Source organism: Hemiscyllium ocellatum, chromosome 20 (assembly GCF_020745735.1).
Source record: "Hemiscyllium ocellatum isolate sHemOce1 chromosome 20, sHemOce1.pat.X.cur, whole genome shotgun sequence".
In the NCBI taxonomy this organism is placed as follows: Eukaryota; Metazoa; Chordata; class Chondrichthyes; order Orectolobiformes; family Hemiscylliidae; genus Hemiscyllium; species Hemiscyllium ocellatum.
In genome coordinates, this window is record NC_083420.1 from 47,700,438 (window position 1) to 47,724,493 (window position 24,056).

The 24,056-nt window shown below is 38.9% G+C and overlaps 1 protein-coding gene across 1 annotated transcript in view; it reads left to right on the forward strand.

Moving 5' to 3' along the window:
- Positions 1 to 24,056, forward strand: part of sdk1a (sidekick cell adhesion molecule 1a) — an 827,262-nt gene that overhangs the window by 672,263 nt on the left and 130,943 nt on the right. The window contains exons 24-27 of the mRNA XM_060840817.1: positions 3,424 to 3,574; positions 7,438 to 7,675; positions 12,696 to 12,811; positions 21,580 to 21,769. Of these exons, the coding sequence (XP_060696800.1) occupies positions 3,424 to 3,574; positions 7,438 to 7,675; positions 12,696 to 12,811; positions 21,580 to 21,769 (695 nt within the window). The remainder of the gene's footprint in view (positions 1 to 3,423; positions 3,575 to 7,437; positions 7,676 to 12,695; positions 12,812 to 21,579; positions 21,770 to 24,056) is intronic.

Here is a 24,056-nt window from a genome sequence, read left to right on the forward strand (position 1 = left end):
TGATTCAGGGAGTAATTCTAAGATCATTGCTTTTGAGGACCTAATTTTTAACTTAGTTCCTAACTCCTTTGCATTCTGTTTTAGGACTTAATGCCTCTGTTTGTACTAATGTACATGCACATTGTTTATATTAATGTGTACCACAACTAATGGCTGTTCACCTCCCCCTCTAGAATATCGTGTAGCCACTCTGAGCCATTCTTGATCCTTGCACCAGGGAAGCAACATATCACTTGCAGGTTAAATGCCCGTCTATTCCTTTGCAATTAAATCCCTAATACTGTTGCATTCCCACACTTTTACTCATCATCTGTGCAGCAGAGCCAAGCTTGATCCAGTGAATTTCACTGTTTTCCCAAAACAGGCCATTCCCCTTAACAGTATCCAGTTTGTTTTACAGGGAATAGCACAGGAGACTACAACACTGTCTGGCTCGTCCTCTTGCTCTGCCTGCTGGTCTCCCATTCACTTCCTGTCTGTGGAGTTTTAGCCTGCACAATGGCCACCTCTCTATATGTGCTATCCACAATACTCTCCGCCTGGAAGATATTCCACAGTGTTCCCAGCCACGACTCCAGCTACTAAACCCAGGCTTCCAGAAGCTGCAGCTGGGACGCTTCCTGCACCCTGGCCTGGACACTGGAAATGTTTCCAGCTTCCCACATAGAGCAGGAAGAGCACACCATGGCTTTGAGCATTCCTACCCTGACTTAACCCTTTTAATTAAAACTTTTGCAAGATGCTTAATATCAAATAATATCAATTACTCCAGGCTCCTTACTCAGTGGCCCTTGTAACTATGGACTATAGTCCTTACAAATTATAAGCCGCAGTGAAAAAAAACCTCTTACCCACCAAACCAAATTCCCAGAAATACACGTTCACTCTGGCTATGTCTGTGTCAAGTTGTGCTCTTGCAACTGCTCATGGAAAGCTCACTGACAAAGGGGCATTTTATGCTTGAAATTTGTTTACTCTGGAGTATGAAATTCACCACAACAGCAAAGAAAATTAAACTATATTTGCACAGAAATCACATAGAAACATTCTGGAAAAGTTTTTTTTTCCATAAACCCTTAATTGCCTCAGTAATGAAGATCAAGCTATATCTATAACTTGGTAGAAGTATTTTCTATATCGACATCATTATCACTTGAGATTACTAAACGTTGTTTTAAAACTAAGCATTTCTGTAACCAGTTCCGACCCAACATCTGTCAGGGAAACTATTGTAAGCACATTATGTAATACATCCATACCATCTTGGGTATGTGAAGGATACTGAAGGGCATTTGCTGTCAACAATGTAATTTTTTTTAAATTTATATTTTGTGGTTTGATCATCAAGGCTAAACTGACATTTCCATTTATGACACTTGTCCTGTCATCGTGACTAATGTGGTATAAATTCGTATGTGGGTGGTTTTAGCACATTAATAGTTTTTGCACCACATGGAATCAATATGTCCGTGTCGTAGACATTAACAGGAATCTCACTGACTTGTACTTGCCAACATAATGCAGTCATTTGTAGTAAATAGTTTTTTTTTAAATTGCTTGCTGCTAAAAATGTCACTCTTAAAATAGTATTGCATCTTTGAAAACCAAATAAACTTTAATTGTGATGTAAACATCTCATAACAAGGGTGTCTCATAATGCTGGAAGACATATGGCTATATTTTGTTACATGCATATTTTTCAACTGTTTTGAAATATAATATTGCACTGTATCATTTTAAAGCAATAAGACCAATTGTTGCGCCACTAGGTGTGAACTGGTTTTATATTTAACTTAGGAAAATGACTTATCTCTTAAGGGGCAATTGATCTGTCATGTTTTCAGGCAATTTAGCTATCATATTTGTTCGATTACCACAATAGCCAACTAAGATCAAATATATAATAACGTGTGGGGCATTTTAAAACGTTGCCTTGCTACAATTAATATGTTTAATTCAACTGTTTGCCATGATTGATCAGTAATGTTTAAAAGTAAGCTAGATGGACAGGTTAAATATCTGATTGCCACAGCTTTTCTTCATGAGAAATGTTCACAGAAGATTTGTACGCTCAAAATAAGAAAATTTTCAGCTACCATTGTATTAAATATTTAAATAAAGACTTCAATTTAATGATAATCACAGCATTTTATAAAAGTGGAGCTTTTCTCAAACTTGTCATTACTCTCACCCTTGAAAGTGCATTAATCTGCATATTTAAAGATTCTTAAGTTGGTATTTCTTTAGTTTAGCACAGTGCTCTTACAATTATTTTACAGCCAATCAATGTGATTATTCCATGCTCTTTTTTAAAAAAATTAAGCAAAGTGACTGATTTATTTCCTAATGTCTCCTTGTCCTCATTTTAGAAATGTTTTTAAACAACCGAAGTCAAAGGAAAGATTCAAAAGCATCATACCTATTTATTTTCTTTTCTGTGCTGGTGAATTTGATAGTTTGCGGTGAAAATTCATGGTGCACGCAAAAAATTAAGAAAAATTTAGCTAAAGCTTTGCAAAAGAAGGAAAGCTATCTGATTTTCTTTATACCATTTAAAAATGTTATTTTGTTATCCCCTTTTTGGACATTTGATTGCATGTAACATTTTTTGCTGATCACAATCGATAGATTATTTACTGCCACTTTCTAAATAAAAATTGTGAAATAGGTGCGTTTACTCCTGATAGCTTGCTCAGTAGAGGAGCAAGCCTGTGTGGTACTGAACAATTCAGAGCATCAGCTTGTGCCAGGTGTATGCTAACATTGACTGTTACTAGTCTCAAATTTCCCTGGTATAAGGAGGGAAGGTGGGGGAGAAAAAAAAACAAGGTTTCCACTGCTGAGTGCTGTTCAAGAACCCTTAACTGCAAGATACGTGCATCTGGACACAAGATAAGGTCAGGATCAGAAAACCTATTTTCCAGGTCAAAATGCTGCTGCCGTTTTACTTTATTTCACTGATGAAGATGGACAAGCTTACAGCAAGGCAGCTGCTATCTATGAAATTTAATTTGTACCAAGAACTATTGCTGATGGAAGGAACAGGAAGAAATTTGAAAGAACTGCATCTTATCCTTCAGTATTATGTATTTATTTTTGCTGTTATTTTAGAATTTGGCATTTACTGCACTTCTCTGTAACATTCTAGCTACAGTTTTGTGTGTATATATGTGGGATATGTGTGTCATTTATTTACCTCTAGATCATTGGATCACGATAAAAATATTTGCACAAACTAGTCATATTACCAGGCTGTCTTGGACAAGAGACTTAGTTCTTTGAATTTTGAAAGGGCAGTCAAATTTAATAATTGACTTCGTTGCCAACGGAAAAATTGCATTTCTACTCCTTTAAGTATTTGATGTTTCTCTGAATAATAAATTTAATTCTTTTGTTAAATGTGCTTCATTATTTTGTCATTAGGTTTCGAATAAAACAGCTGAACATAGTTGGCTCTAGCCCCGTAAGTTTGCCTTCCCGTGTAATTCAAACTCTGCAGGCTCCACCAGATGTAGCACCTGGTAGTGTCACAGTGCGAACCGCAAGTGAGACCAGCTTATGGGTTCGCTGGGTGGTAAGTGAAGATTCTATGTAATCACAATTAAGGCAGGAATTAATACAATGCAGAATTACAAAATGGAGCAAGAAAAATATTAACCATAACAATCATCATAAAATAATTAACAATCTGAACAAGTTATGACAGAGGGTTTTTTATTAGTGGTGCTATGCTGTAGTGGGTAGCACAATAAAGTGGGATTTCCTAGAAAATGGTGTTGGAACCACAACAGTATTGAATTCATAGCAGTTACTTGAACTCTAGATCTGACTGCAAGTTGATGAAAATTGCAAATGACAACAAACTAGGAGTTTAATCAGAGGAAGCAGCTCAGAAGTTACAAAATTGGTTAATCTGAATATATGAGTGAGCATGTACTAACTCAGATTATTTTTATTTGTTCATGGGATGTGGACATTGCTGTGCTAGGCCAGCATTTATTGCCCATCCCTAATTGCCCAGAGGGCTAAGAGTCAATCACATTATTGTGGGTCTGGAGTCACATTTTCCAGACCAAGTTTCCTTCCCTAAAGGACCTTGGTGAACCAGATGGGTTAGATTCAATTGTAGTTTAGATTCTTAATTCCAGATTTTTATTAAATTCAAATTCTTCATCTGCCACGGTAGGATTCAAAACCAGATCTCCAGAATATTTGCTGGGCTTATGGATTAATAATCCAATGATAATACCACTAGGCCATTGCCTGTTCAACAAAACAAGCATATGAGCATACATACAAACGTGCAACCAAACATAGGACTACAAGACTGATTCAGCATTCAACAAGATCATGGCTGATCTAATTGTGGTCTCAACTCTACTTTTGTGTCTTCCCCTGACCCACCCACCCCTCCACAATCATTGACTCTTTTCTCTATTTAATATTGATCTAGTATCCTAGGTTCCATTGCTTCCTGGGGAAGAGAATTCCACATACTAATGGAACTTTGAGAGGAAAGATTTCTCCTAATTTTTATTCTAAAAGGAAGCCCTCTTGCTCTTAAACTCTGTCCCTAAATGCTCATCTCTCCCACAAGCAAAAGCAAACTTCCAATACCCACTCTATCAAGTCCTTCCCCAAGCTTATGTGTTTCAATAAGGTCGCCTCTCATTCTTTTCAACCACAACAGTTATAGCCTCCAGTTCAATCTTGCTTCATACACCTATCAGGCCAGATATGAGGAGATTGAACCTCTTTTAAATTGTTTGTAATTAATTCCTGTACAATTATATCTTTATTCAATTAATGGGACTAAAACACTATACAGTACTCCAGGTGTAGTCTCTACAGCAGCATTAAAACATTCTATTCCCCTTGGAATAAACTATGTCTTCTGATGTTTGCACAATGTTCAGTGCCATTCATAACTCCTCAGATATTGAAGCAACTTGTCTGTGTGCAACAATACCTGGACAACATTCTGGTTGGGCTAATAAGTGGCAAGTAACGTTCATGGCTCACAAATGAAAGGCAATGACATCTCCAAAAAACAGAGAATATAACCATTGTCCTTTGACATTTAATAACAGTAACATCATTGAATCCCTGCCTGTCAACATCCTGGAAGCTAAACTGGACCAAACACACAAATCCTATGTTGACAAGAGTAAGTTGGATGCTAGGAATTCTGTAGTAGGTAGTTCATCTGTTGTCTCCCCAAAACACATTTATCATATACATGGCATAAGTCAGGAGTGTGATGAAGTATTTTCCTCCTGCCTAGATAGGTGCAGCTCCAGTAACACTAAAGAAGCTCTCAACACATCTAGGATAAAGCAGCTTGGAACTCCATACACCACCATTATCATTTATTCCATTCTCAACTGATACATAGCATGAGTAGTGTATACTATCTGCAAGATGTTGTGCAGTCACTCACCAGGGTTTCTTTGACAGAATCTTACATTCTCACGACATCTACCACCTCGAAGGACAAGGGTAGCAGATGCATGGGAACATCACCATCTGAAAGTTCCACTCCAAGTCACACACCATCGTGACATATCTCTGTTCCTTCACTACTGCGGTCTCAAAATCCTAGATCTCCTTTCCTAACAGCACTATAGATGTACCTAACTCCAAGGACTGATGGATGATAAATGCTGACTAGTCAGCAATATCTATGTCTCGTGAACAATTTTTAAAATTTGCTTTCCTAATCACTTGCAATGCCCTGCATAATAACATTTTGTAATTTCTGTACCAAGATACCCAAATCCCTCTGCATCATCAAGTTCTAGGGTTTCTCTCCATTTAAATAGTTCACTGCATTGATATTCTTCCTGCCAAAGTGAACAAGGTTACAGATGCACACATTAAGCTCCATTTGCCATGTTCTTGCCTACTGATTTATCTTGCCTATATTCCTTTGTAGACTTTCCTTTTGACAACTGACTCTTCTTTCAACCTTGGTATCATCATCAAATTTACCAACCATGTATTTGGTTCTTTCAGCCAAGTCATTAACATAGTTTGTAAATAATTAAAGCCAGAACACCTAAATCTGCGTCAACTATGCATCAGGTTGCCATTATTAATATTCCAAAAATGAAGTTTAACAAGTAATTGTCATTTTTGCAAATGATAAATGGCAGCTGAGCTTTTTGCTGCGGCTGCAAAAATCATAGGATCCTGTCACAAATACAATTTAGTGATTTTGTTATATTTTGGGGTTCTATCTTCAATTTACAGTAAAAGGGAAGAATGAAAAAGGTCCATGTAACCTGTTCTGACAGTAAACATAGATGATTTAATTACTAATGATTAAAGGTGGCAGATTGTTCCTTTAACGAAAAGATTGAGTGCAGTTGGGTTTCTGAAGAATAACAAATTAGCAATCATAATTGAACATAATATCTATGTGATTCATGTTTCCATTGAAATGGGAAAGGGGCATGGAATTAGCTCACAGTTCCAATAATGCTGTCAGGCACAGCACGCTGTTGATAAGGTGCTCTCCGACATGTACAACAATTTTATGGAAAACTCTTAAAAATTTAAGACCAGTTTGTTCCTCACTTGGCTTTCTAAGCCAAATGGATTGCTGTTTCAAGTCTTAGTGATCAAATTTATAAGTCATTTCCTAAGATTCAATTTGAAAGCATTTGATTGTTTTAATAGATTAACGTATTGAGGTCTGTGGGGGAAAAATAGTTTTGACACATATAAGGCCATAGCTTGAAAGTAAGAGATTGCAATTGTTTCATCCTGAAATTATTGACGAGCTAAGAAAAATTGCATATGTTAGAACTAATTATAAAAGATCCAATTTTTTTTAACAATCTCATCATCTGCAGTTGTTGCCTGGGAATGGCTTCCCCCATAATAGTGGCATTTCAGTCAGAGCAACCTTCTCCTGCTCCAAGATATGTAGATCACCTAAACTGAATGTCTACGAGAAAATCAGAAAGGCAGAAAATAACATTTGGAAGGGAGCTGCTCAATTTGCTATTGTTTTTCTATAGTTTGCTACACCCTTGTGTTATAATTTAAACAGGCATTAAAAGAGGAAAATTTGTCCCAATCTCTTCAGTCTCAAGTTTCATTGTTAATTGTTGTGAAGAGAAAACTCAACAAAATACCTTTTTTTTAATGAGACAATTTATGATGTGATTGCAGAAAAATGTTAGGAGAAAGTGAGGACTACAGATGCTGAATTCAGAGTCAAGAGTATGGTGCTGGAACAGCACATCAGGTCAGCCTGATGAAGGGCTTATGCCCGAAACATCAATTCTCCTGCTCCCCAGATGCTGCCTGACATGCTCTGCTTTTCCAGCACCACACTGCAGAAAAATGTTATCAGGTACCATAGCAGAATTGTATGCTAATCAGCGTTTTTTTTTATTCTGAATGCATTGAAAACTTATTTGTCCACAGCCTATTCCAGAGTCTGAATATAATGCTAACCCTGAATCGGTTGGATATAAAATCAAGTATTGGCGACTGGATGGTCAGGGTATGCCTGTACGCCAGATAATTAATGATCGCTTGGAGCGGGAGATCACAATTGAAAACCTAGAGGAATGGATTGACTACGTAGTCCAGATCCAGGCTTTTAATGCCATTGGTTCAGGACCTTGGAGCAACCAAGTCCGAGGGCGTACAAGAGAATCAGGTACTGAATCAAAAGACAGTTAGAAATTTATAATCGAACAGGCATCTTCAAGCCTATTGATCTTATTCCCTTTTTCTTAAATATATACTTTGTGATAAGTTTCAGTATTTATTAAAGTAGAATACTTCCTGCATTTTTGTGAGTGTCAAGCACTGCCAGGTGAGATATAGCATAGTCAGACACAAGATTAAATTTTTCTCTCTCTGGCCCACAGTGACCTTTAACTACAGCCTCAAGGCAGCACTATCTACTGCACCAGTAAATTTCTGTCACCCATTTCTTACTGCAGCTATCTTTCTGGTCTGTTTGAGTGGTTTTGCTGTTTTTTTTGCCTTTAGAGCAGTTTTGCACTAAACATCAGTTTAATCTGTTAATTGTAAATTAGTTGTATTTAATTGAATAGAGCTAGAGGGCACTTATTAGCGTTTCCCATGAGCACAGTGACACTTACTGAAACTTGGGCTTGTTTAAATTAGGAGTTGTATGTTTTAATGTTTCACGATGTAAGTAAATGTTGGACTGAGTAAGCATTAACATCAGCACTATCCTTCAACAGCTTGATTTCTGGATCATAATAAAATCTGCCCACAGTCTTTTTTTTTTATTTTAAATTTTTGCAGCTGTGGAGAGTTTTTTTTTGGAGATAGGGCCAGTACTTGAAATAGTTATATTACACTGTCACCCATCATTGTCCTTTTTTCATATGAAAATGTCCTGCAAAAATTCCAGTTCATATTGAATGTATATTTTTATTTTTCTAAATATTGTTTTTGTTACCTTTGTTTAACCCCTAGTGTTCAATTAGCCTAGTTTTGAAGATTAATTCAGTTGTCTGACGGTACTGAATTAATTTCAGTGGAGATGGAGTTGTTCAACCTAAAGTATTCCAGATGCTTTGTCATTTCAACGATGTGTGCTAATTCAGATTTCTTCTACTGCTGGGCTTAGTGAGCTATGTAACTCTTCCAAGCCAACTCACTCAATGGTACCTTCATCGCTCAGAGTTTGAACAATTTAAACAAAACATTGGAAATACTCAAGAAATATGAAAGCTTCTTTAAAAATAATCAGTTGTTTAATTTTTAAAAAATTATTGGTGCATTGTCCCTTTTAAAATCTGAATAGGTGAATAGTACTTGAATTTCTTATTAACACCCAGGGATGGCAAGTAATGTCCCATGCTCCACAGACTCAGCTACTTGTAGTGACTTTATGAGTACATGGTTGTTGAGTATTGTAAGTCATTCTAAGCATGTATTTTAATATGAATAAACAAAACAAGACTTGCAATTATGTAGTGTTTTCCATGGCACAGATTTTTCAAAGTACTACACAGCCAATGAAGTACCTTTTTCTTGAAATGTGGTCACTATTCTAATGTGAGAAACTGCAACCAATTTGCAAACTCCCAAAAACATGATAACCAGATGAACATTAGTCTGGACATTAGAGATAAATTGCTGTGCTGTTCTTCAAAATAGTGGCATGTTATCTTTTACACCTACCTGAGAAGGTAGTTTGGGTACTCAATTTAATCTCATCTAAAAGACAGCAGCTTCAAAACTGCAGGACTCCTTCAGTACTGCATTGGAGTGCAGGCTTTTTTGTGTTCTAGCCCTCCTATGGAACTTGCACCATGGCTGACATATAAACATCACAAAATAAATTCAATTGGCATGTACCTATATGGACTGGATTCAGCCAGCAGACAATCAGAATCATCTGTACAGCAAGTGTACTTGCATGCCTCTTTTGAATGATTCTTCTCACTTTCACATGGCCCAAAATTTGAGGGAGCAGTGCATAACAAAAGTACCCTAAATCCAGGTGAAAATCACAGCTTCCAGTGCAAACCCTGAGATAGACCTACTGTTGTGGTTCTGTATGCTAAGCTGGGAATTTGTATTGTAGACATTTCGTCCCCTGTCTAGGTGACATCCTCAGTGCTTGGGAGCCTCCTTTGAAGCGCTTCTCTGATCTTTCCTCCGGCACAGATTCAATCAATAAGCACATCAACCTGGACCCAATATACCGACCACTGCAACAGACAGCTACTGACAACCGGAAGTAGCAGATTCAAACCACTACAAATGCCAGAGGAAAGATTACAGAAGCGCTTCACAGGAGGCTCCCAAGCACTGAGGATGTCACCTAGACAGGGAACAAAACGTCTGCAACACAAATTCCCAGCTCGGCGAACAGAACCACAACAAAGAACACCCAAGCTACAAATCTTCTCACAAACTTTGAATAGACTTACTGCTAATCAGTCTTCCTGGTACGTACAGAATGACCTACTCGGTCTATGCTGATTAATTAGAATTAGATTTATTATCACCTACTCAAATACAGAAGTGCATGAGTACAGTGAAAATTGTACAGTGTCGCCATTCCTGGTGCCATTTCATGTACAAAGTAGAAAAATGAAGAAACAAATTTAAAAGTTAAACATTACAATCCTTCTTGGTATAACGTCAACAATAAAGAAATAAAGTTAAAGGTTATCCAATACAGTTTTTAAGTGTTGAGCCTTGCTGGGCTCGTAGAAGACTTGATTTCCTCCATTTTTGCTTGCTCTTCCTGCGCTGGCTCACCACAAATGCCAGGAGAGCTCAGGCTACTAACTATCCACATGCCCACATTGCTCTCGATGTCACCACTGATGCTGGGGGACCTCTCTCAACTCTGTTTTGGGCTCATTCCTCTATCTCCAACCATCAATGTCCTGAGATACTGCCGTGCACTGCACCTCTAACCCACCGCCAAATGTCCCAACCCATGCCCCCAGCTGCTACCACACTCTGGACAGCAACAAAGCTGCGATACCAGCACCATCACTGCCTCCGCAATTGAGAAGAAAGGTAAGTAAAACGCTAAAAAAAAGAATGAGGAAAGAAGAAAAAAGGAAAAGTAAAGAAAAGTGAATGGAGTAGATGAACTTACTCTACCACCACTGTTTTGAATATTTTTAATATATGGAAACATTTAAATGAAGCCACTTTCTCTTCTGGCTGGCCATTTTGCATCTTTAACTTAAATAAATAATACCATCCCTCTATAAATGTGTCATTGTAGTGAGTTGGAAACAATGTCACAAGAAACCTGTGACATCCTGAGCATGTTTCAGAATTCCCGCTAAAAGATGGCTCAAATTTGGATTAGATGCCATTGACATTAAAGAACGGAGTATGGGGTGTCAAGGTCCTTATAATGTAACTACTGTTACATATAAGTCATCTTCTTTTTGCCAGTAAAGTTGTTGATGTCAAGTGGAGTGAAACGTGAGCAAGGATAAATTTTAATGTCCAAGTTAAGCAGATTTAACTGCACCAGAGTAAATGAAACATTCTGTAATATTGAAAATACCAAAGCCAAAGTTAAAATGAGATGACTTTAGTTTATGCTTACTATTTCCTCAGAGCAAATTTCTTAGTTTACTAAAAATGACTCTGGTGCCCAGGTTCTCATTCTCATCTATGAATGGCCCCTGCAAGGAAGTTCTTGGCCATCCACTACACCTCCAATTTTGGTGTGATTTGCAAACTTACTAACTGTACCTCCTATATTCACATCCAAATCATTTATTTAAATGTCAAAAACAGTGGACCCAGCATCAATCCTCGTGCCGCAGCCCTCCAGTCCGAAAAGAATTAGAATTAGAATCCCTACAGTGTGGAAACAGGCCCTTCAACCCAACAGGTCCATACCACCCATCCGAAGAGTATCCTACCCAGACCCATTGCCCTATATCTCCTCCGAGTAATGAACCTAACCTATACATCCCTGAACACTGTGGACAATTTAAGCATGGTCAATTCACCTCGCCTGCACGTGTTTGTGACTGTGGGAGGAAACCAGAGCACCTGGAGGAAGCCCACACAGACATAGGGAGAATGTGCAAACTCCACATAGACAGTTGCCCGAGGCTGGAATCAAACTTGGGTCCCTGGCAATGTGAGACAGCAGGGCTAACCACAGAGCCACCGTACTGCCCTTAAGCAACCCACCATTCTCTGTTTACTACCTTCAAGCCAATTTTGTGTCCAAATGGTTAGTTCCCCCTGTATTCCATATAATCTAACCTCACTAACCAGTTTATGATGCGTAACCTTGCCTTACTGAAGTCCATATAGACGTCTACTTCTCTGCCTTCTTCAATTTTCTTTGTCACTTGTTCAAAAAACTCAAGTTAGTGAGATATGATTTCCAATGCATAAAGCCATGTTGACTATCCCTAACCAGCCCTTGCCTTTCCAAATACATGTACATCCTGTCCCTCAGGATCCCTTCCTACAACTTCCTCATCTCTGACATCAGGCTCGCTGGTCTATAGTTCTCTGACGTTTCCTTACCACCTTTCATAAATAGTGGCATCACGTTAGTCAACCTCCAGTCTTCCATCACCTCACCTGTGGCTATCAGTGATACATATATCTCAGCAAGGGGTCCAACAATCATTTCCAAAACTCCCCACAAAGTTCTAAGGTGCACCTGATCAGATTCCAGGGATTTATGCATTTTAAGAAGTCCAGCACCTCCTCTGTAATATGGACACTTTTCTCTATTTATTTCCTCAAGTTCTCTAGCTTCTATTCTTCTCCACAGTAAAATACTAATGCAAAACACTTCAGTAAAGTTAGACCATTCAATATGTAGTGTACCTCTTGAGTGACTACCCAATACATCCTATTCCTATCTCTCTCACTCGCTGACTCCAGACCGTGACCTGACACCATCCCCTTCCTCTGACTCACTGGAAACCTATTCCATCACTCTGTCTCAGCCCTTTTATCCCCCAAGCATCCCGATTCCTCACTGGACCAGATCAGATCCCCACTTCTCACCAGACCCCACCTCCTGACCCTTGCTGGACTGGCCTGAGTTTGTCACCCACCTGCTGCTGGCTTCAACCTATTTTTGATGTGGCCATTCATTTTATCCAGTTATGACAATGCACCCTACAGTTTGGAATGTTCTTATAGTTTTAACTGTCGCAATGATATTATTTTTTAACTTTCAGTTCCATCAGCTGCACCGGGAAATATTACAACAGAGGCTGTGAGCTCCACACAGATATTGGTCATGTGGGGACCAGTCCCAGACTCTGAGCAAAATGGACTGATCCTGGGATACAAGGTATGCGTACTTTTATCTTAAAAACATAGATGACATTTAAAAAACTAGCTGATCTATCACTCTCCTATTCACCAACGTTACAATTAGGAAACGTTGCTGCTAGTGTTACTGTCCAGCCACTTAACTAATCAGTTTAGGGGAAAGGAAAACCTCGAAGGCAATATTCTATTGACTGTAAAAGGACCTACAGTATCCTGATAGTGTAAAATCAGGAAGCTTAGTTTACAATTTTACACTTATGCCCAACATTGTCAGATAAACAGCATTAAATATGGTTAGATTGCAACTTCTGATTCAATATTTTCTAAAATATAGATGCTGTGCCAACACAAAATGCCAAGTTCAATTTTATTTTGTTAGGTAAGGGTGAAGGGTTAATCATCAATGGCAGATAAATGCGATATAGGTACAGATAGCACAGAGTGGCACAGTGATTAGCACTGATATCTCAGAGGGCCAGAAACCCAAGTTCAAGTCAAACCTTGGGTGACTGTGTGGAGTTTGCACATTCTTTCCATGTCTGTGTGGGTTTCCACCAGGTATTCCTGTTTCTTACCACAGTCCAAAGATGTGCAGGTTAGGTAGATTGGCCACACTAAACTGCCCCATAATGGCCAGGGATATGTGGACTCGGTGGATTAGCTAAGGTATTACAGGCATAGGCGGGGTGGTGGGTATGGATGGGATGCTCTTTGGAGAGTCGATACTGATGTTCTGCATTGTGGGGACTCTTATGTTCTATTCCATGTGAGCAACTAGGATCTAACAAAAAGGCTGAATAGGTAAATGGAGCTGAAATATCTGTTTCTGTGTTCTTAAAATACCAGTGCAGTAGGGTGAAGATTGTGGATTTAGAGAGCATTTAATATGATATTCTTATGTTGCTGTTCAAGCTGCACATCTACAAAATTCAGCTCATCACATTTTAATTCTGCTGACCTGTAAATGTAGTCCATCCAATAAGGTATCGAATTATATGATTAGTGTGCAAGTTATGAATTCAACACACTTTTCTACTAGATCTTCTTTGGCCATCTATCTAAGATTCAGATCAATCTTAAAAGCTCCCAAATGCTCCATTGTTGAACTCCGATTACCTAGTTCACTGTCAATGCGGCTTTGGATGAGATGGTTTTTGTCCACTGACTCCTGAATTATATAAAATCATCACATCAGGCTGCATCTGTGGAGACAGAAACAGAATCATATTGAACTCAAAATGTTAGCTGTTTCACTATGCATAGATGCTGGCAGACCCATGCGTTTCTCCAGTATTTTCTATGTTTTTTTCAGATTTCTAGCATTCATAGTATTTTCCTTTTATTGGGAAAAATCATTTAATTCATAAACAGATGTGCTTTGTGGCTAAGTAAATACAGCTGGATATATATATAATTCAATAAGATCCTATTAGTCTACTCACTAATGTGTATTACTTTACAAGCTAGTCAGGCTTTCTTTAGAAGAGACATTGGTAATATTCTCTTTTGTTGAAGAGCCTTCAGAATTTTCTTAACTCTGTTCCTCAAGTTAATGCCCAATCTTTGAGGAGGCTGCAACGTTAGCCTTGAGAAATCAAGGTCACTGTCCCTCTGTCACCCTGCTCACTTCATAAGAGCCTGAATTGCTAATTTGTAAATCTTAAGTGTATTCTGATATGGGTACGGAGAAATATATTTTTCTAACTACAGTTCATCTGTTTTGAGACTTCAATTATAAAACGATTTGACTCAGTATTTTTAACCATCGTATAGTTTTGTGCTCTGCAAGGGATAAAAATGTGGCTTTGCAGTGTAGGTTTATTTTCTGAAGGCAACATAATATTGCTTATTACCATAAAACTTAGTGTTAAAAATCATCTGAGTTGGCTAAATAGAGGAGATCCTGTGAAGAGTGATAAAGTTATCTACAACTGAAATATGGGCTGCGTCATGAAAGGGAATTAAAATGATTTTTCAGTGCATTTCATAGCTTATTCTATTTATAATAGTCATGTGTGTTTTATATACACATCATAATAGTGGGTGTTTAATTTAGTTAATGTATTTAATTTCATTTGTTCTCAAATTGTGGATGATAATTCCAAGGCAACATTTATTGTTCATCCTTGTCTAGCCTTAAGAAGGTTCTGGTGATTGACCTACTGATGTATGTCCAAGGTTATGTGTGATTTAGAAAGGAAATTGAGGGTGGTGGCATGTCATTACTACTATTATCTTAAATAATGGCAATGGACCATGAAGGGAGGGGCTGTCAAAATAAAGGTGAGTTTCAGCGTTGTAATCTGTAGATTTTTTGTACTGCAGCTATAGCATGGCAATAATGGAATAAGTGTCAAATGACAGGAGCATCAAGTGAGCTACTCTTTCCTGGATATTGTATGATATTCCTGTATATATATATATATATGGATTCTAGAGTGGTTCTGCAGCTACATTTGTCAAATTAAGTGATTGATGTTGCATCACCTCCTGACATGAAATTTGTAAAACATCAAAGGAATTTTCAGTCATAGCATGAGCTACTCATCAGAATTCCCAAATGCTGCTTCCTCATGTACCCACTGCACTAACATGGATATCAGGTTAAATCTTGCGTCTGTGATTGCCCACTAGTGTTTGATGATGGGGTCTCAGGGATGTTGGTGACTGCAGGGCAAAATTCTTATTATTTGAATGATCAGAAAGGTTCTCTGTTAATCCAAAAGGATCCACTAACTAATTGAGGAGAAAGTAGCTTTTTGGTAATATCACTGGATCATAATCCATCCAGAATGTCAAGTCTGTATTCTGGGGACATTGGTTCAAATCTGCCTACAGCATATGGACTGCAGCAATTCAAAAAAGCGATCTACTACCACCTTCTAAAGGGTAACTAGGGCCAGGCAGTAAGTGCTGGTCATCCAGTGAAACCCACTAAGCCTGCACCATGACAAATGGAGAAATTTGAATTTAATAAAATTTGGAACTAAAAACTAGCTTAATTGTGATCATTTAATTGCAGTTCATTGTCCAAAAAAAATCTGGTTCACTAATGCCCCTTAGGGAAAGAAAAACTGCCATTGTTACCTCCTACCTCCAACCCACAATAATGTGATTTGACTCTTAACTGTCCTTTGAAACAGCCTAGCAAGACACACCATTCTATAATACTACTACAAAACCTAAAGAAAGAAATGAAATTGATTTCGCACTTAACATCTTACATCAACCTAGGCCCCAAAATTGACAATGACAAACATATCCATGTCAACCCTACAACATCTGGGACCTTGTACCAAAATTGGAAGGGCTACCCCATAGGCTATGTAACAGCCTGACATTGTCATACTTACTGTCATACCACTGTCACTAGAGATGGCTACACGGTGGCATACCCTCTATAGACATTTATCTTTTACTCTGGCTCCATGCAATCTCATGGCATCAGGTCATGGGCAAGAAAACCTCTTGCTGACTACTACCCACTGACTCTCTTCACCCCACACCTCAGCTGACGAACCAGTACTATGCTATGTTGAAAACCACTTGGAGAAAGCACTGAGTGTGACAAGGGCACAGAATGTACTCTGGGAGGGGGACTTCAGTGCCCATCATCATAGCACCGCTACTAATAGAGCTGACTAAATCCTAAAGGACACCGCTTCGTATCCGCGCCCATGGTAAGTGTTGTGGGAACCAACAAAAGAAAAGTCCGACTTGGATCTCATTGACCTACTTGTCACAAGTCCATCCTTCCTTAACAGTAATATTAGGAGTGGCCTCATGTTTTGGAGATAACTCCTGTTTTCACACTGAGGACATGTTCCACTGTCTTGTGTGGCACCAGCACCATACTAAATGTGATAGACTTTGAACAGATCTACCAACTCAAAACCAGGCGTCTGTTGGTCAGTGTGAGCCATCAGCAACAGCTGAATTGTATTGAACGACAATCTGTTAAGTTCATGGCTTGGTATACCCCTCACCTTATCATTATCACTTAGAGGTAAATCAACCCTGGTCCAATGAAAAGTGCAGGAGGGCTAGCCAGCAGAAACACAAGGTATCCCTAAAAATAAAGGGCCAACTTGGACAGCTACAACACAGGAGCAATGGCAGACCAAACAGCAGAAACAGCATGCAATAGACAGGCAAGGCTAAGTGATCCCATAATGAATCTGATCTATGCTGTGCAGTCCTACCACTCTAGTGGTGAGTGGTGGTGTATCATTAAACAGTTAACAGTAAGTGGACACTTTCCAAATATCCCCATCTGAAGTACTGGCATTAATTTTCAGAAATGCCGAGTGGATGGCCATCTGAATTTGCTTCAGAGATCCCAAGCATCATAGATGACAGTATTCAACAAATCTGATTCATTCCATGTGATGTCAAGAAACTGCTGCAAAGACGAAGAGCACTGGCAACATTTCAGCAATAGTACTGAAGGCTTGTGTTTTCGAGCTCATTGTGACCCTAGCCAAAGCTGTTTCAGTACTGCTTTCATGCTGGCATCTACCTGACAATATGGAAAATTGTCCATGCATGTCCCTCTCACCGCTTACTCGATTGTTAGTAAAGTGATGGAAGCAGTCATTGACAGTCCCAATAAGCAGCACTTGCAAAGGATTAACCTGTTTGCTGGTGCTCAATTTGGTCCCACCAGGGCCCCTTAGCTTCTGGCCTCATTACAATCTTGGTCCAAACATAGTCAAAACATCTGAAACCCAGAGGTGAGGTGAGAGTGTATGTCCTTGACGTCAGGAATGAATTTGCCAAGGAATAACATCAAGTAGCCCCAAGTAAAACAAATGTTAATGTGAATCAGAGGGAAACCTTCTTGCTAGATCGCGTTGTACCTAGAATAAAGTAAGATGATTACTGCTGTTGGAGGCAATCATTCCAGCCTTAAGGAATCTCTGCAGGAGTTCCTCAGGGTAGTGTTCTCAACCAAACCACCTTCAGCTGTTGGTGGGCAAGTTGTTGGGAGGAATCCTGAAGGATAGGATGTACATGTATTTGGAAAGACGAGGATTGATTCGGGATAGTCAACACGGCTTTGTGCGTGGGAAATCATGTCTCACAAACTTGATTAAGTTTTTTGAAGAAGTAACAAAGAAGATTGAGGGCAGAGCAGTAATGTGATCTATATGGACTTCAGTAAGGTGTTCGACAAGGTTCCCCATGGGAGACTGGTTAGCAAGGTTAGATCTCATGGAATACAGGGAGAACTAGCCATTTGGATACAGAACTGTCTCAAAGGTAGAAGACAGAGGGTGGTGGTGGATGGTTGTTTTTCAGACTGGAGGCCTGTGACCAGTGCAGTGCCACTAGGATCAGTGCTGGGCCCTCTACTTTTTGTCATTTACATAAATGATTTGGATGTGAGCATAAGAGGTACAGTTAATAAGTTTGCAGAAGACTTATGGACGACACGGTGGCACAGTGGTTAGCACTACTGCCTCACAGCGCCTGAGACCTGGGTTCAATTCCCGACTCAGGCGACTGACTGTGTGGAGTTTGCACATTCTCCCCGTGTCTGCGTGGGTTTCCTCCGGGTGCTCCGGTTTCCTCCCACAGTCCAAAGATGTGCGGGTCAGGTGAGTTGGCCATGCTAAATTGCCCGTAGTGTTAGGTAAGGGGTAAATGTAGGGGTATGGGTGGGTTGCGCTTCGGCAGGTCGGTGTGGACTTGTTGGGCCGAAGGGCCTGTTTCCACACTGTAAGTAATCTAAAAAAAAAGACACCAAAATTGGAGGTGTAGTGGACAACAAAGAGGGTTACCTCAGAGTACAACAGGATCTGGACTAAATGGGCCAATGGGCTGAGAAGTGGCAGATGGAGTTTAATTCAGATAAATTTTGGGAAAGCAAATCTTAGCAGGACTTATACACTTAATGGTAAGGTCCTAGGGAGTGTTGCTGAACAAAGAGATCTTGGAGGGCAGGTTCATAGCTCCTTGAAAGTGGAGTCGCAGGTAGATAAGATAGTGAAGAAGGCGTTTGGTATGCTTTCCTTTATTGGTCAGAGTATTGAGTACAGGAGTTGGGAGGTCATGTTGCGGCTGTAACAGGACATTGGTTAGGCCACTGTTGGAATATTGCGTGCAATTCTGGTCTCCTTCCTATTGGAAAGATGTTGTGAAACTTGAAGGGTTCAGAAATGATTTACAAGGATGTTGCCAGAGTTGGAGGACCTGAGCAACAGGGAGAGGCTGTACAGGCTGGGGCTGTTTTCCCTGGAGCATTGGAGGCTGAGGGGTGACCTTATAGAGATTTGCAAAATTATGAGGGGCATGGATAGGATAAATGGACAAAGTCTTTTCCCTGGGGTCAGGGAGTCCAGAACTAGAGGGCGTAGGTTTAGGGTGAGAGGGGAAAGATATAAAAGAGACCTAAGGGGCAACATTTTCACACGGGGTGGTACGTGTATGGAATGATCTGCCAGAGGAAGCAGTGGAGGCTGGTACAATTGCAACATTTAAAATGCATTTGGATGGGTATATGAATAGGAAGGGTTTGGAGGGATATGGGCCAGGTGCTGGCAGGTGGGACTAGATTGGGTTGGGATATCTGGTCGGCATGGACGAGTTGGACCGAAGGGTCTGTTTCCATGCTGTACATCTCTATGACTCTATAAGATCAGAAATGGGAATATTCACAACTTCTCAAATACTGAAACAGTCCTTGTCCATATATGACAGGACATGGACAACATCCAGTCCTAGGCTGATAACTGACAATTAACCTTCATGCCATACAAGTTGCAGGCAATGGTCATCTCCAATAAGAAAACATCTAATCATCACCTCTTTATGTTCAATGGCGTTACTATTAGGAATTTCCTGTTGCCACCATCTGGCGGTTAGCATTGGCCAAGAACGGAACTGGGTTAACTATAGAAATTCTGTGTGGCAAGAGCAGTTCAGAGGCTACAAATTCTGCAGCACGTAACTCATTTCCTTTCTCTCCCATATCCTGCCACCAACTCTTATACAAAAAATCATGACCATGATGGAATATTGTCCACTTATCTGAATGAGTTGAATCTGACAACATTCCAGAAGCTGGATACCATTCAGGAAAAAGCAGCCCATTTGATTAGAACACAGTACATCACCACCAGCACTCATATCCTTCATCATTGATGAAGAATGGCAGCAGTGTGTACAACTGCAAGATGCACTAAAGTGTCTCACCTAGGTGGTCTGAAAATACCTTCCAAATCCACAATTAATTCTGTGTAGAAGGATAAGCAACAGATGCATGGGAGCACCAGCCACCTACAAGTCAGCCTGTAATAATATGAAAAACTTCACCCTGCAGTTTGAGAGGCAGCCGCTGGAATCAGGTATATACAATCAGATATTATGATTGAGTAAAGATAACCACAAAGACGTGAAGGAGGAGCTGACCAGAATTGATTGGTTTGGGAACCTAGCAAGGAAAATGGTGGTACAGCAATGGTAAGAGTTTCTGGGTATTATTCGGGAGGTTTGGCAGAAATTCATTCCAAGGAAGAAGAAGCATACTAAGAAGGGGATGACACAACCGTGGGTGATGAGGAAAGTCAGGGACAGCATAAAAACAAAAGAAAACACAGACAGTGTGGTGAAGGTCAGTAGAAAGACAGAGGATTGGGAAGCCTTTAAAAACCATGATATCCCAAAGTTTATTGCAATCTGTCAGTTAGTGTTAATATGAATTCTTTGTTGGTCATAGGCAAATGGGATAGCATAGCACAATCCGACAAACAGCAAAGAGTTAATAATCGGTTCATTTCTGTTTTTATATCCATATTATGTTTTTATTGTGGGATGATTTATGTTGGGCCAGGAGGATTCAGCTATTTTTTAAATAGTGGCGTGTGATCTTTTATGTTGAATTGAACTGATGTATGGGATTTTAACATCTCATCTGAAAGAAGGTTGCTCAGACAATGCAGCCATCTTTAGTATTCCATACAACTGTCAGTATGGATTATTTTCTTAAGTTACTGAAGCAGAGTTTGAAACTCAACCTTTTGACTTGGAAGCAAGATTTCTGCCATTAAGCCAAACTGGTGCACATGACTGAAGTCAAACTGTACAATTTTCTTTTCAGCTTGAATCCCAGCAACCTATTGCACTCTCATCCTGCTATCCCAGAAGTTTGTTTGGGATTTATTGCAAATCTGTGGTTCTCTGTATGAGAATTTTTGCCTCAAGGCAAAAGAAGCAATTTTAATTTTGAATTGGAGGAAGCTCTGTCAATTATTTTCTTGAGGTTAATTCCTAGTAGTCAGTACTACGCAGTTACCACTGTTAAACTTCATTAGCCATTGATCAGCCCAGTTGTAAACCTGTTGAGCTATCTTGATAAGAACTTGACTGCTTAGCATAATTTTAAGTTTTGTACCCCATCATTCTTGTGTCTTCCAGTGTAATATCATTAAATATCCTATTTTGTGAAAGTTTTTCATGCAACAAACTGTAAATTAATTTCCTGCAGAGTACAAAAACTATCTCAAACATTTAAGCAGGATTAAAATGTAGATTTCACAAAAGAAGAAACTTTTTAAAAAAATTGTTTTATTTCAAGAATCCAGTAATTGAAGTGAAGTTGATTGTTTTTTTAAATTTACCTTTTCCTGTTAACATAGTCCAGTGTTAGAAATTATTTTTTTAATTTCAGAAAATGTGTGCATATTTTGTAATATGACATTTCTTTCACTCAGAGTTAAAATGAGTGGAGTATTAAAAGTACACTTTCGCTGTTGTACATTAAACTGCCTATATTTACTGTTCCAGATCCTGTACCAGGAGAAAGATTCTGAATTAAGTATTTGCACTCATCTTGTGAAAGGAAATTTTACACAATCTATTGTCCTAAATGATCTGAGGAAGTATAGTCCATATGAGATTCAAGTTTTGGCATTTACCAGAATTGGGGATGGAGTGACAAGTTCACCACCTGTAATAGAAAGAACAAAAGATGATGGTAAGTTCTGAAATGATATATTTAGTTAATCTAGTGTATTTTATTATGGCTGCCATAGTCAGCTAAGAGAGAAACAGATAATCCTCTGTTTTTTTTTACCTTTACCATCTTAACCAGAATATGTTCATTTGCTTCTTATTAACAAGTTAAGTTATCTCACCGTTTGAAAGTTACTATTTAAGGCTTTCTGAATGGTTCAGGTACTTTATTTGATGAATACTGATCCCTGTAGACCAAGGAAATGCAAATTGTTGGTCAGAAAGCTATACTTACACTCAATACCTTTGGATTTGGAAGAGAAAATTGACCAAGATTTTTGTTTTTGATCACTGTTTGGGGATTATTACTGAAATTTCTATACCGGCGAAGTTTGGTTAGGGACAACTTTACACTTAGTTATAATATTCTTCTGGATGCTTCACTTTCCAGCATTTGCTCTGTATATTTGCACTTTAAAAATAACTATGCAGTAAATAAGAGGGTGCTTAGTAGTCATGGCACTGGTTAACAGTTTTGGGAGAAGACAAGGGGAAGACAAGTCCTGCTAATAGGTATGTATAATTTGATTTCAGTAGCAAACACCATTCCTTAGTCTCAGATATGTGTCTCTGTCTGCATATAATTGCAATAACCATAAGATATAGGAGCAGAATTAAGCCATTTGACTTTGAATTTGCTCTAACATTAGATCATGGCTGATATGTTTCTCGACCTCATCTCCTGCCTTCTCCTATAACCCTTAATCCCTTATTAATCAAGAACCTGTATACTTCTGTCTTAAATAACTCTGAATGACTTTTCCTCTACAGCCCTCTTTAGCAAAGAGTTCTACAGATTAACCTCCCTCTGATATGAACACATCAGTGACAAAGTTTCATTGTGAACTTCTGAAAATTGATCATCTTTGAAGAAGTGGTTTTATTGATATATTCATTTATGAAATACCTCTTGGTTGAAAAATGTTGATAGAGGAATGCTTTATGCTGGTGTAATCATTCTAACTTGCACGCATCTTCGAAGGTTTGTGTATATTGCCAGATGTACCCTGCTGACAGTATATTCCACTGTCAAGTTCTGCAAACAAAAAATAGTAAACTCATGTTTCAAGATATGAAGTTCTGGTACTTTGCATGGGTTATAAATTTAGGAACCTTCAAGCCTCTACATTTGTTGGTGTCTTGCTATTTATTAGTAGGAGGGCGGAGTTTATTGTCAAGGATATTTCAAGAATGTTGCATTTGCAATCTTTTGATTGAGAGCCATCTTTGTTACATCTTAAAGTAAGAGTATCAATTTGCTTAAAAATTCTTATTTGGAGAACTGATCTTTTGCATGTAGCCACTAACTAGATTGTGGAGCTAATATCTTCATTTCTACTTTTTGCTAGATCCTAATTTTCCCCCCCCCTTCCCTTCTTCCCTCTTGAAAACCTTGCCTGCTAGTTAGAGTATGGTTCAACAGGCATGGATCATCCTCTGGTTCCTGTTGTTTGGGCTTCAACACTGACTAGCAAGCAAATCTTTGATAACAAGGGTATTAAAAGCGATTCGTAATCCAATATGATCTGACAAATGGGATCATGGTTGACAATCAGAGGCAAGGTCTCTGGTCAGTTTTAAACACTGCCACCCCACCAAAAACAAAGAAGAACTAAACTGAATAGTGATCTTTCAGATAGTAGAGACTCTGTTCCCTTCATTCTATTGCTATGATGTGTCAGAAGATGGTCCTTTCAACCTCAGTGTGACAAGGAGTAAGCTCATCTAGTCAGCTTTGAACTGCATTCAAATTTAGGGTGCAGAAGTGAAACAACAGTGCAGCACCACTGGACCATCTAATTTTCCCAAAAGCAACCTTTATTAGTTTTAATTAACATTACCGAAATATAAAGAGCATAGATATATTAAAGACCAGAAATGATAGCATTTTCACTAATCATAGTGTCTAAGATGTATGATGACCTCTAATATTTGTCTATTTCTTGAACTAGCAGAAACCAATTTCAACCTTACTGTTACACGTTCATTACTATCAATGTTAAGTAGTAAAATCTAACTTGTCTTTTCCTACCTCCACTAAAACATTTAAATATACCTTCCTATAGAATATAAAGCAACTAAATTTCTCCTTGTTATTTCAAGTGCTTGTGTTATTCCATCCTTTTTCATAAAGAATATCCAGAATTGTTCACAGCACCAACAGTAGCAACAATGTGTACTATGTACCAGATGCAGTGCAGAAATTCACCAAAATGACAGCATCATCTAAACCCATGACCACTTCCACC